We start from the raw sequence: 14,834 nt of genomic DNA on the forward strand, positions 1-14,834 counted from the left end.
GGCAGTCGTTCCCACCTGCTTTATTCATAAAAATCTCAAATAAACCATTGCAAATCTACATGTCTTTGAATTGCAAACAGTGCAGAATTAAAACTTTTTACAGTTCTATACGAATTACAGTCATAACATTTCAAAACTTAAAACGATATACATGCCTCAAAAATTACTGTGTGCCGTTATTTCTCAGATTGGCGCACAGTTACGCAGGTCGAGGGTGTTCTGCTGTTCCCGGGCCCTCGGTCTGCCTCCATTAAAAGGCCTTATAGTGTGGCCTTTCCTGAACCACCTTTGTTTTCTGAAAATATACTTTACTCATAAAAATCTCAAATAAACCATTGCAAATCTACATGTCTATGAATTGCAAACAGTGCGGAATTAAAACTTTTTACAGTTCTATACAAATTACAGCCTTAACATTTCAAAACTTAAAACGATATACATGCCTCAAAAATTACTGTGTGCCGTTATTGCTCAGATAGGCACACAGTTATGCAGTCATTCCCACCTGACCAGATGGACGGCCCATGGGACTACACACTCAACTAAAGCCTGTACTTGCTAAGGTGAGGTATTCCACACACCTGCAGGAGCAGCCGGTCAGCCTTGACATTGGCCAGGTGGGATAAGCTGACAGATTCTTATTTCAATTCAGTCAAATCAAGTCCAACTCAGAGTCTCAACAAGTTGAGACACTCCAAGCTCACAAGACGGGACTCTCACTCCTGTCTTGAGCTTGATCTACATGATCCAAGCTGATTGGCGTAGGCACAGGTCCTCCGCCAAGGCTTGATCTCATTTGCATCTAAGCCAAAAGGCTGAGATGCCACTTTAAATAATTGCTTCAAATGAAGCTGAAATGTAACCTAATGACTTAAACCAAGCACAGCATGTTGACACTATACTTGATCTTAGCCAGAAGGCCGAGAAGCAATAGCCCATAAACTTCCACTTGGGCGCCCTCACTTCCTTGGCCATCTTTCACCGGTGTTTTGCTGCATGTGTCCGAACAATCACCCTGACTAGGCAGTGGATTGCACTGCAACTGCTGCCAATGAGAGCCTAAACCCCAAACACCATGTTAGTGTTTCCTTTCTATAGAGCCCAAACTTACTGATTAATCATTCAAAGACAAAACTGCAAATTCTTAAGGTGTCGTCTTGTGCAGGATTGTATTTAATGAGGAATTACACCTATTTAAGAGAGAGTTGTAGTGGCCTCTTTTAAGGTCGAACCAAATAAACTCAAATTAAATTAGGACATAGTAAAAAAGGGTAGCTCCCCAAAAGGAAGGGGAACAGCCTGAACAAAAACAAAATACAAAGGAAACTTGAAAACGTCAAATTAAGATGTGATTATGGGGTCAATAATGCACCCCAGCCCCTGTGGTTACAGGTCCAGGCAGCGGGCGATCGGGGTGGGGGGGGGGGGCATCTATCCTGACCTTTAGGCTCCCATTGGCAGCAGTTGCAGTGCCCCTCTTCCGCGGCTACGTTCGCGGCCAGGTGTCCCTGGAGAGGGAGCACGCGGTGTCTGCGGGCACAGTTGAGGCCTTCCGTGCCCGTTGGGCACCGCAGGGGCTGAGGTGCCTTACAGACCCCGATAATCACATTTTGATTTGACGTGTCTTAAGTTTCCTTTGTACTTTTTGTTTCTGATCTGGCCGTTCCCCCTCCTTTTGGGGAGCTGCCCCCTTTTCTCTTTGTCCGAATGTAATTTAAGTTTGTTTGCTTGGTTCGGCCCGAAAGAGCGGCCCGAAAGAGCGACCCGAAAGAAGGACCTGAAAGCCCCCAGCCCCTGCGGTGGTCTTTCGGGTCAAACCAAGTAAACAAACTTAAATTACGTTCGGACAAAGAAAAAGGGGGCAGCCCCCCAAAAGGAGGGGGAACGGCCCGAACAGAAACAAAAGGTACAAAGGAAACTTAAAACACGTCAAATCAAAATGTGATTATCGGGGTCTATAAGGCACCTCAGCCCCTGCGGTGCCCAACGGGGCAGTGGATAATTGAAGGCACGTTTTCTGTCTAAATTTGTAATATTGGAAATGAGTATGGAGGGCGGGAGTGGTGGGGATGTGGGTAGAACGGAGAGTTGAATGCACATAATTGGAGGTATATAATTGGAGGCGGGAATAGAGAATTGAAGGCATGGTGCATTTGAGCGGAGTACACACTATCTAATTGAAGTCATGGTACATATTAGAGAAGGGGTGTTATTGAAAGAATATTGACGTCAGGCTACGGTCTGATTGGTTCTGTCTACACCGCCTCCTTTGCTTCTAGTTCCTCACTTTGTCCTTGCTCTGATGGCGGAGAAGTTCACTGTCCCCAGCTCCGACTCCAGCTGCAGCGTTTCGTCGCTCACCAGCGCGCTGTCCAACACTCGGCTCGACCTGCTAGAATCGGAGAACTCTGCCCCCCGCAATGGGTCCAATGTGACCCGAGCGGCCCCCACTCTTCAGGTGCAGAGGCGCCGACCTCTCTGGCGGTCCAGCAGCTACTGCGTGGAGTCGATCGACAGCCCAAGTGAAGTTCAAGTGCTGGTGATAAATACTGGAGGAACGATCGGCATGGTGTACAGGGATGACGGTGAGTGAGGAGCTAGGGATAATACGCAAGCCTGCATCCGGCACACGATTGACAATGTCAGAGCCATCCTCTTAGGGGCTTATTCCTATTGCATCGTACTAGAACTCTTCTTTTAAGGAGGATATTTCAACTAAAATATCACTGCCTTACTAGAGTTTATTTCCACTTTTACGTGCCGTCTTTCGAGGACCAGAGACTCGAGGAACGTAATATGATCTTAGCCTGTGTTGTAATCCGATGTTCGGCATGAAACCCAAAATGTACACCTGGTTTTGTGGCATTTTTTTGTGTTGGGAGGAAAAATTTAATGAGGCCACTTGAGTGTCATTACAGACTGGCTTAATAGGGAACTATTATCCAGTGGCATATCCTCGGGCTGTGAGCACCTGAGCCATGCAGCTCAGTCTTTCACTTACTATTTTTACCTTTGATTGCTGCGAGGCAGTTTTGTCAAGTGCACTAATGTCACTCAAATTGGAAGGATATATCAACGATTCTTTTCAATTTTTTTTTAAAAAAACTTCAATCTGTTGTATCGCACATGAAAATCTAAATTTCCGTATTGGATATCTGAGAGTCTAAGAAAATATCTATAAATAGTCAGGCCTGGCATTCTTTATGGAAAGAGAGACTCCTTTTTAAAACAAAAAATCAGGATCCATGGGACGTCCCTGGGGATCAATTGATTCCGATGGACCTTCCAACATATTTTCTGGCTCACCTGTTTTACCCTTGAGCTTCTGGGGATTCCCTGGAATGTTTCAATAAGATGTACACATTATTGATGTTTTTCTCTTTTTAATCCACAGGTGCTTCAGTCCGCCTTGTTGCCCAACAAGGGGCATACACACGGGTCGTGTGAGGGCTGCTCTTGGATGTTTCGAGAGTAGCCTGGTGCTTCACGTCGTTAGTGTGTGCTTAAACTGGACCAGCTGCTGGGCAACATGACAGTTCAGTGACAATCACTGTTTGCTGTGCAGATACATGGATTTGGGCCAGTGTCTGTGGGAGTTTGTGCATTCTCCCCGTGCTTGTGTGGGTTTTCTCTGGGTGCTCTGGTTTCCTCCCACACCCCAAAAGATGTGCTTTTAGGCTGATTGGTGTAACAAATTGTCCCTAAGTTAGTCTCCCCTTGATCTGGTTTCCAATGTGGAGTGCCATAAGCGTAGACAAGGGTCATGGGTGGAGAGAGAACTCGTGATGTTGAAATGGCAGCATGGACTCGTTTGGCCGAAGGGCCTGTTTCCTGTGCTGTTGTTCTTTATTTTCCGTTCAAAGCCATGTTGACTGTCCCTAATCATCCTTGTGCCTGTAGATCTTGTCTCTCAAAATACCATCCAACAATTTAATCACCACAGATGTGGGGCTCACTGGCCTGTAGTTCCCAGGCTTTTCCCTGCAGCCCTCTTTAAACAAAGGCACAACATTTGCCAATCTTCAAGCACCTCACCTGTGACTATTGATTCACATACCTCAGCTAGGGGACCTGCAGTTTCCTCCCTAGCCTCCCAGTGTCCTGGGATATACCTTATCAGGTCCTGCAGATTTATCTACCTTGATGTGCTATAAGACTTCCAGCATCATCACTTCTAATGTACACAAGACAACACTCATTTCCCTAAGTTCCCTAACATCCATGCTTTTCTCATCAGTATTTACTGTTGAGAAATATTAATTTAGGATCTCACCCATCTCTTGTGCATCCACATGACCAACTTGATCCTTAAGAGGCCCTACTCTTTCCCTTGTTAGTCTTTTGCCCTTTATGTAATTGTAGAGGCTCTTTGGATTCTCTTTTGCCTTATCTGACCAAACAATTTTTTTTTTTTTGCCCTCCTGATTCCTCTCAACTCTACTCCTACACTCAAGGGATTCACTTGATCCCAGCTACCTATGGATGTCATGTCCCTCTTTCTTCTTGACCAGGACCTTAAAATCCCAAGTCATCCAGGGTTCCTGACTTCTGCCAGCCTTGCCCTTCACACTAAGATGAATGTAACTGCCCTGACCCTGGCTAACACACTTTTGAAGGCATGCCACCTGCCAGGTGTCCCTTTGCCTTCCTGTGGACTTGCCCAATTGGCTTTTGGAGGGTCCTGCCTCCAACCATCAGAGTTGGCCTTGCCCTAGTTGAGTGGTTTTTGGGACAGACCTATCATTCTCATATAGCGTATTATATGGTCGGTGGTCCCAAAATGATCCCTTGCTAATACTGTCACCTGCTCTTTATTTCCCAAGAGGACGTCAAGTTTTGCCCCCTCTAGTCAGGCCACCCACATCCTGAATGAAAAATTCCTCCTGAATACATAAATTTCTCTCCATCTAACCCTCTACTATGGCTGTCCTAGTCTATTGGGAAAATTAAAATTTGTGGCTACAACATTTTTGTTGGTGCTATCTGTAATCTCCTTATGTATTTGGTCCTCAATTTCCTGCTGATAATTTGGGGGTCTATAGTACAGCCCTATCAGTGATTTTTTTTTCCCTTTTTTTTTCTTAGTTCTACCCATACAGACTCAGTGGTCAAAATGTTGGATGAATCCACTCTGAGGGAGAATGATGGGTCAGTCCCCAAAGTCGTGCTGGGTTGGGGCAGGAACTTTTGGGAGTTGATTGGGGGAGTCTGTGGGAAGGAAAAGGGATGTCTGAATGGAGTGCTTTCAAAAGTGTGATGCTTTTCACTAATCAAAAGTGCAACTCCCCCTCTTGCCTCCTGTTCTATGTTTCCTATAGCATCTGTACCCTGGAATATTAAGCTGCCAGTCCTGTCCCTCCTTTAGCCATGTTTCAGTAATTGCTATAATAGCCCAGTTTTGTACCCATCAATGCACTGACTTTATCTGCCTTGCCTGTTAGGCCTCTTGCATTGAAATAAACAGTTTAAACGGGACTTCCCTTGCTCTGTCTGGTACTAGGATTATTGACACGGCCTTTGCTAACTAATGTGCTGTCTAACTTCCATGCTGCACTCAAGCTTCTCTTCTGTCTCCCTACTGCTTTGGACCCCACCTGCCAAACTAGTTGAAGTCCTCCAATATGTTGGCTCACTTATATCATTTGGAAAATGAAAGTTGCTATCTTTTCCATTCTGGCTTGTACATGACAATTGAGTTGTCCTTCCAAGCTGCTAAATTGTATCATGGGACTCAAATCTTATGGCTTGTCACTCCGTCACTGTCAAGCCAGGTGATCCAACACTGGGTCAGTGAGGAGTTTGGAAAGCCATGAGTGGCACATCTGAGTGCTGCTGCAATACAGGACATGTATATACTATACAAGGAGCTGAAAAATCTCTCAACCAACAGCCCAGATCAAAGTGCTTTGGCTCTGCAGCATTCAATTGTGAAAGGTGGCAGACCATTAAGCAGTTATGGAAAAGGCTTCATGAACATCCCAGCCTCACTGGCAGAGCCTAGCATACAAGTATGAAAGACAAGGCTGAAATACTGCACAATTATCTTTAAGCTGGCAGTATGAGTAGGTGATCCTTCTCTTCTTACTCCTGAGGTTCTGATGCCTGTTTTCAGCTAATTCAATTCACTTGTTACATGAGGGAAAAATGGCAGTGAACTGAACACAGACTGACAATGGGCCCCAATAACGTCCCAGCTGTAGTAAGACGACCAATACTTTGCCCTTAATAAAATTGTTGCAGTACAGCCATAACATCAGCACATATCCAATAATATGGAAAATCAGTCAGTCAAATTCTCTTCACAAAGAAGGCAAATGCACCCCAGCCAATTATTAGTGCATTGGCATATTCTGAACACAAACAAGGTTGTAAGAGTGATCAACCATTATCAAATGGCACAGACCAATAAGCTACTCGCTGCTCAGTTTGGGTTTTACTAGAATCGCCTAGATCCAAGTATCTCAACAGCCTTGATTTAAACATGGATATGGGTGGCACAGTGGTTAGCACTGCTGCCTCATAGTTCCAGGAATCTGGGTTTGATTCCCAGCTCAGGTCACAACTGTGTGCTAATGCATGTGACAAATGAGATGAGTCATTGTTGTTCATGTTAAGGCAGCACTTGACTGAGACATTAAGAAGTTCAAGTAAAATTGAAGTCATTGGGCATCAGAATCCTTTTGCTAACTGAAGTCATATGTCAATCTTTTCCCAGTTATATTTTTCTCTGAATTTCTCACCAGAGCATGAAACCATTGGATTACCAGAAGTTCTTGGCCCTACTTTGGTTGTTTGGTATTCTGCCATTGTAGTTCACTGCTCTGAACTGTCACGTCTACTCAGATGCCTGTGTCTCAACTTTGTCTAGTTATTTGGAAATAATTTGTCAATTGCGTTCCTCATTTTCCTTTGACTCTGAGCTAGAAACTTGAAATTTAATACATTTTTACCCAACTTGCTCTATAATGTTTCAGCTACTTGGTTTCCAGCACCTCTCTTCATACAGTATCACCCAATTTATACCAACAAGAACAGATACGTTAACTAATGTAATGGAGAATGAAAGTGAGATTTTATTACACAACTAACTCAAAGTTCTATAGAAAGGCTTGCAGAAAACTGGAAATGAGTTTAAAATCAAAATGCATGGCATTTAAAACATTTTGTGGAACCTTTTTGTCAGTATTTTGTACATGACATACAATGACATATAAATACAATAAGCTTAGTTGGATTCTCTGCAGGTTGGAATGCAAATGTGAAATTGGATATCTGACAGATGGCTGGGAAAGAGTTTGTTTGCATACTGAAAAAGAAACAGCAAAACTACCCAGAGCTTAATGTCAGGAGTGGAAGCTTTTTGTCGTAGTGAATCAAAATCAGATTATAGACTGGGGTCAGCAGCCTTCACCTCTGGAGCTAAATGTGGCTCTGTAAGGACTTGCAGGCTCCTGACCTAGATTGATATAATCTTTTTCCTTCACACTTTAAAAATTTAAAGAGTATCAGATGTCTAAAAACATCCCTGTGATGGATATTTTAATAGGTAACAGCTAGAACTGTAGGATTTTCTTAAATATTAAGACAACATGTATTTTTAATTATGGTTTGAATTTAGCTTGTGTAAAAACTGGCTTAATTGGAAAAGTTACAAAGCAGAGAAATTGAAGATGGGGTGTAGAAATCCGTAAACATGTATTTGCTTTTGTTTCTCGTATGGGCATTTGTACAACAGCACTGCAGCTCTTAAGGGGAGCCACTTAAAGTTTTATGTTTTCTGACCCTGGCCTAAACAGTCAATAGGGAGAAAGTATTGGTAATTTATTAGGCTGCTGATGTGATATCCAGTACTTGAAAGGCAGAAATTTGCTCCAGTTAAATATTTGGAAGATGAGCTATTGCTGCAGTCTGTTCCCTAGCTACCAAACCAACCCCTCTCCCTGGCAACAACCAGCAATTAAACCAATGCATTTACAGCCTTGGCATTTAATTTTTGACCCTGGATAAGCTCCCAGCCTCTTCATTATGTCATTACTAAGACTGCCAATTTCCACCTGTAACATCAAAGAATGAAGAAAATTACAGGATAGGAACAGGCCCTCCAAGCCTGCACTGACCATGTTGCCTGACTTAATTAAAACCACCTACCCAGCTGGGGCCCATATCCTTCTATTCCCATTCTAGTTATGTATTTGTCAAGTCACTACCGTATCTGCCTCCACTACCGCCTTGGCAACAAGTTCCAGGCACCCACTACTGTATAGGTTTAAAAACTCCAGGGGGAGGAGCCAAGTTTCTCCAACCTCTCCTCATAGCTACTGCTCTTCATACCAGGCAACATCCCAGTAAGCTTTTCTATACCTCAAGTTGCCTCATCCTTCTGGTAGTGTGGTGACCAGAATTGAACAGTGTATTCCAAGTGCAGCCTAACTAAGGTACTATAAAGCTGCAACATGACCTGCTAATTTTTAAACTCAGTGCCCTGGCTGAAGACAAGCATGCCATATGCCTTGATGTCCGTTACTTGCATTGCCACTTTCAGTGATGTGTACCTATATACCCAGATCCCTTTGCCTATGAATACTCTTAAGGATTCTGCCATTTACGGTACACTTCCCATCTGTTAACATTTCAAAATGCATGATCTCTCATTTGTCCATATTCCACCCCACCCATCCCATTGACTGGTAGAAAGATAACAAACAAGAGTTAGATTTAGTAAGGTTGGCATGAGAAACATGAAAATAGGTTTTGTTTATGCTGTGTAAGGTTGGGATCTGGACATGCTACCTGAGAATGTGTTCTAGGCAGATTCAAACATCTTTCAAAAGAGAATTAGATAATTACTGGGAGGGCAGGGGAAGAATGGGGAAATGTAGGGTTCTGAAAGAAGATTATGGAGAGTGGGGCTTGCTAGGTTGCTGTTGCAAAGAGCTGGCATAGATACTTGGGCCAATTGGTCTCTTTCTGTGCTTTAACCAGTCTATCCATGGGTGTTAATTAGTAAAGGAATGTAGGAATGGTGAGCAGAAGAGGAAATTAGAAGTTATGAAGAGGATGAATACTTGAATGCCAAGGAGCAAGTCAGACAGCTAACAAATTCCACAACAATCAGATTAAACTTTGCATCCTTCCATCATAAAGTCAGAAGTGGTGATACTTGCAGATCAGCCAATAGTCAGTATCATTTGTGACAATTGTCCAAACATCCAGGCTTGTGCTGACTGGCAGGCCATGCCAGGCATTGATCATCTGAGGGGATCTAACCATCATTCCTTGACATTCAAAGGCATTATTATTGCTGAATCCCCCTCTATCAACATCTTGGAGTCTACCATTGACTAGAAACTGGACTAGACATAATATTGTGGCTAGAGCAGGTTAAAGGCTAGGAATCGTGTGGCAAGTAACTTGCCTCCTGTCTCAAAGCTTGTCTACCATCTACAAGACACATGTCCAGTGTATTCCATTTGCTTGCCTGCATAAATGCAGCTCCAACAACAGTTTTTAAAATTAAAGTTATTTATTAGTGTCACCAGTAGGTTTCCATTAACACTGCAATGAAGTTGCAGTGAAAATCCCCTACTTGCCACACAGGTGCTTGCTCAGATATACTGAGGGCAAATGTAGCATAGCCAGCCAACAAACATGACCCACACGTGTGGAAGGAAACCCATGCAGATAGTGGTTGGCACGACTGCCTCTCAACAATTCTGGCCTCAGGTGTTTGGAGTTTGCACATTTTCCTCCATGTATGCATGAGTTTCCTCCCACAGTGGGTTAGGCTGACCATGCTAAATTGTCCTTGGTGTCAATTGGTGATAATGTTTATATCTACATAAGTTGCCACTAGTGCCAGGTTGGTTGTAGTTGCTGCCAACATGTGCACTAAAACTTTAGAATAAGTGAAGAACTTGGGCCTTTCGTGTGCATGCTGGCAGCAGCTACAACAATTCAGGTTGCCATTAGTGCCACAATGTAGATAACCAGAAATATCCCGTCTGGCCTCATGATCTGATTGTAAAAACACAGTCACTGGGAGGGAATCACAGTCTAGTGGAGGGCAGACTGGCTCTCAGCAAACCACATCTTCCCATTACCTGGTCCCTTGATCACTGGTTGAATAACAGCAGTGGCAGGAGGCCATCAAGTGAGAATTAACTGCCCACACGAGGATCTCTGTTCACTTGGAAATGGAATAGCTATGAACCATACAGATGTGGACATAATCAGGGCAGATGCAGAAATAAACATGGTCCCCACCTGGCAACATGCCCTTAAGGAAATTTTGCTTTCTGGATTTTAAGACTATTTGAGTAGTAAACTACTTGGAAATTACATGATTTGTTCCTCATTAGTACTTGATTAAATTTCATGGAATCTCAAATGAAAGGTCCAAAACTCTGTGCATTGATGCATAAACAGAGAAGTAACAAATGTACAATGATGCCTAGGATAATTACTTGGTAAAGGAAGCAAGTTTGACCAAATATGTTTGCTTTGTTTTCTTTGTCTTTAGTACTTGCACCACAAGCAAATGCCCTTGTGAAAGCCCTTCGCAAAATGCCAGGCCTGCATGATGAAGATTATGCTCAACACACAAAACTCTATGACTTTTGTGATTCACCAGAAAATACTTTGGTTCTTCCGTAAGTAATTATTTTTCCTGTTTGCTGTCAAACCCCAAAAATACTAAACTTGAAATGCATGATTTTTTAAAAAAAACAGATTGCAAACAACAGGAGTTCTGCTCTGATCTAACTCATTATGGGCAATGTGGTACAGATATTGTACTTGGCCTGGCTTGTCTTTTCCACTTTTGCTTCCTAATTAGAAGGTGCTGTGTTTACTCTACACCAGGACTTGAATCAATAAACCAGGTTGACATTTGAAGCAGTATTGAGGACTACATTTGGAATTGGGTCCTGGAAATGGATGCAATATTTCATTTAATTATCAAAAGTGAAACAAGAAATTATTTTGGTCATTAATTTTCCTCCACACTTCCAAAAACACAACTTGCAATATTTATTTCTCATTTCAGCATAGCTGCAGCTAATTTTACTGATGCACAAAGCATGGCAAAAAATTCTCTTGATGGATATTTTCCACATTATATATAATTGCATTAATTACATACATAATGATTTACATTGAAGCTGTCTTTCTATACAACTCGCTCCACTAACATCAAAAGGGACATAGTCTGCAATCTTCCTCCTCAGTAAATACTTTGAACACAAGGTGCTTGAAAGTGAGATGATGTGATTAAGTTACCCAGTAGTTGCCTTGTTTTGGTGTTTATATATTTAAAAAAAGCCAAAGGGGCTTGAACAAAACAATTGATCCTGTCCACATGAAGTGCATGAATTTAGTGTGATTACTGTTTTTGATATGAGGAGTTATCCCATTTGCAAATAGCATGTCAATAGAATTAACATACTAATTAATACTATTGACACAGTTGAATATTTAATCAATATTCACAAATGACTGCTATTTAAGGGCAACAGATCCCTAAAATTGGTAAGGGGAGTGCACCAGATCTGGGTGCACCGATTGGGTATTACATACTGTCAACAATAAGATGTTGCTTCTGATAGACATGAGTAAAGTTTAGTTAATGACTTACCATTGAGTAGCTTTTAATGTTAGAAATATAAATCTTGCTTTTTATTCTGTTTACAGTCAATGTAGGTCAAATAAAAGAATTGTATACTCAGTAATTGAGTATTCACCCCTGCTGGACTCATGTAATATGAGCACCGATGACTGGGCTAAAATTGCAGTTGATATAGAGGTAAGCTGGGACTTGGATCAAGCATCTTGGGTTAGGGGATTTTGAAGATCAGCAAAATGATAAAAGCCTGTAATTCCTAGTTTTGGAGGAGGTCATTTCAGGCAGATGTCCCACTATTGAACAGGAATTTTCGACAGAACCCAGTTCTACTAGTTGGTGCTGTTTGTCTTCCAGTCACATCCCTCAGGTCATTTGAAGACACTTTGAGGGATGATCATGGGTAGTGTTCTCAAACTATCGTGGGAATTCTTGATGCTTTTGGTTCCATGACTCATAAAGGGAGGCATGTGTTTTTGGTACCAGGAGTTCTAATAGCCCCAAAATGTATGTTGCAGTACAAAGGTAATCAATCCCAAAAGGAACCTACCGCCAACCGGAAGCAATTTTGTGCCCTGATGATTAAAACATGAATCAATGTTTTGGAAAGTCACTGGATTGACAAAGGGTCATCTGGACTTAACATCAGTTCTTTTCTTTCCCTACAGATGCTGCCAGACCTGCTGAGATTTTCCAGCACTTTGTCTTTGGTTTTTGATATTCCGTTTTGTTTTTACCTTGAATATTCTATTCCAAATGTCAAATTAACATACTGCAATGAAAGTTTTGGGATCAAGAAGTACAGTGGTCAATAATAGCCAAAGCAAAAATTAATACAAGCAACTTCACAGGTCTCAATTGATGAGCTAATTTTGGTGTAATAACCAAATTGCAGATGAGTTGTTTTATTGATCCAAAAGTAAAAGAATGTTGTAATAAGCTTAGCGTTATTAGCTGTGTAATGACCAAATAATGCTTTTACGGAATAAATAGTTTATTTGGTCTTGCTACATTTTTAAACCGTTGAGATCAAAATGTAATCTCAAAACAGTTTAAAAATGTAGCAAGAACAAATAAACTTTTTATTCAGTAAAAGCATTACACAACTAATAACGCTAAGCTTATTACAACATCCTTTCATCTCTTACATTTCAACGAGATAAAAGGATGTTGTAATAAGCTTAACGCTTATTATTTAAACTGTTTTGAGATTACATTTTGAACTGAGAAAACAGTCTAGCTCTGAATATCCACATCCCTTGTATAGTATGCCCAGTGGAACACATTCATACACTAACAGAATTGGAAGTGAGGCAAGGCCTCAATATAAGACAAGTCCTGGGCCTTTTACATGGAAGCTCCATCTTTCCTTTACATAGTGTAATTAAGTGGAAAGGTGTAAGGTTTGTGAAAGCACTGACTTGCAGCGTCAAATCATTTCTCAGATTGCAGTTGATGGGCATCTGGCCATCAAATGGAGCATCTAGGAGTTGGGGCTTTGATCTAGAACCCATTTGTGAATTAAGTTTGATCCCTGTCCACAGGAGGTCAGTTTACCATGGCTTTCATTTGAGGTGGTTCTGGCAAAATCCTCATCTCCCCACTGGTGCCTGTTTGTGTACACTGAGGGAGAATTTAGCATGGGCAATGCACCTAGCCAGTACATCTTTGACTGTGGGAGGAAACTCGGGCACCCAGAGGAAACGCCACAAACATGGAGAGAATTTGTGTGGAGTCAAGGGATGTGAGAAACAGACTGTCCAATATATACTAGACAGAATCAAAGAGAACCAAGGTATAATTGCCAACTCCTGCAGAAACAGGCAGCATCTGAGGCCACTTAAGTCTTTGCAGTCAAGCTGGTGCAGAACCCTTTATAAAGGTAGTTTAAGTATTGTCATCGAACCAAGCTAAAACAAATTGCCCTCCTGGTATTGTGTGGTAACTCTAAGCTGGATTTGACTTGGATTTGTTTAAGGTCGATTTTATTTGGAATGGGAAGTCTTGCAGAGTTCAGCTATCAAATATAGTTTGGAACAAAGGGCAATTTCTAGAACAAACTGTTCCTGTGTTTACCTTTTTATCTTATAGCATTGTCCTATTCATATGTATTTAATATAGGTTAAGTGTTACACTACGGGCATTTATTCTCAGGAGATTTCACATGACTCCTCACACCATTCCAAAGTAAAACTGTACACTACCATCAACTGATGTCTCAATGGTGTGGTGCCCTTGCAAAGAACATCAGCATGGTTTGTTACGGTCACTACCCCAGATTTCAGGGCCAAAATGTGTCATATTACTTAAGATGCTTGTGGCACCCTAGGCCTCAATGATCAAATCAGTGATATTACTGCTTGAAGTGCCTGGTATACATAGAAAATAAAAATGTGATTTATTCATTGCAGAATACAATTTGACTTTGGTTGTATTCCTAATAAATCAGCCTGTTTTTTTGTTTCCTGCCTACAAGGAATCTATTTAGGTAAACCTGCTGCCCTCTAAGCTTTTTCTTTCCCTGTTCTGTTATTTCCACAGACTAACTACCAACAGTACAGTGGCTTTGTGATCCTTCATGGCACAGATACAATGGCTTATACAGCTTCAGCCCTTTCTTTCATGTGTGAGAACCAAGGAAAACCCATTATCCTGACTGGCTCTCAGGTAAGCTTTTAAACAAAGACATTATCCACTGTCCTGAATTAGCAGCAAGGACAGGCCACTCAGCCCCTTTAACCTGCTCCATCAAAGCTGACCCGATTATAACCTTAAGTCCATGTTCCCACATGCAACTTCTTGCTAATCAAGAATATATCTGGCTCTAATTCAAATATTTGAAGACTGCTTTAACTCTTTTGAGGAGAGTGTCAAGGAATCATGACCTTCTGAGTAAATATTGCTTTTCATCCTTGCTTGGTGATCCTTTGTTTTTAAAGCAGTGACCCCTAGTTCTAGATTCTCAGGAGGATACATACTGTGTCAAAACCATTCTGGATCTTTTTGTTTCAACTAAGTCACCCCTTTTTAAACAGTGCAAGCTTAGCTTGTACAACATTTCTCAATCTTGTTTTTCTTTCAGACAGCAGTTTTTGAGCATTCACACCTCTGGACCCACTTCCACCCTGTTTAATTACTGTTCTTGGCTCTGCCCATCAACTGTTTCTTATTGCTCCTGCCATCTGTTTCTACATTGTGGTTACCTGTGTAACTCAGT

The 14,834-nt window shown here is 41.8% G+C and overlaps 1 protein-coding gene across 1 annotated transcript in view; it reads left to right on the forward strand.

Moving 5' to 3' along the window:
- Positions 1-2,204: 2,204 nt before the first annotated feature.
- aspg (asparaginase homolog (S. cerevisiae)) overlaps positions 2,205-14,834 on the forward strand; it is a 160,409-nt gene continuing 147,779 nt past the window's right edge. Inside the window, exons 1-4 of the mRNA XM_080202112.1 lie at positions 2,205-2,585; positions 10,520-10,649; positions 11,689-11,800; positions 14,159-14,284. Of these exons, the coding sequence (XP_080058238.1) occupies positions 2,303-2,585; positions 10,520-10,649; positions 11,689-11,800; positions 14,159-14,284 (651 nt within the window). The 5' untranslated portion in view covers positions 2,205-2,302. The remainder of the gene's footprint in view (positions 2,586-10,519; positions 10,650-11,688; positions 11,801-14,158; positions 14,285-14,834) is intronic.

Source organism: Carcharhinus amblyrhynchos, chromosome 14 (assembly GCF_965287045.1).
Source record: "Carcharhinus amblyrhynchos chromosome 14, sCarAmb.v2.hapA, whole genome shotgun sequence".
In the NCBI taxonomy this organism is placed as follows: domain Eukaryota; kingdom Metazoa; phylum Chordata; class Chondrichthyes; order Carcharhiniformes; family Carcharhinidae; genus Carcharhinus; species Carcharhinus amblyrhynchos.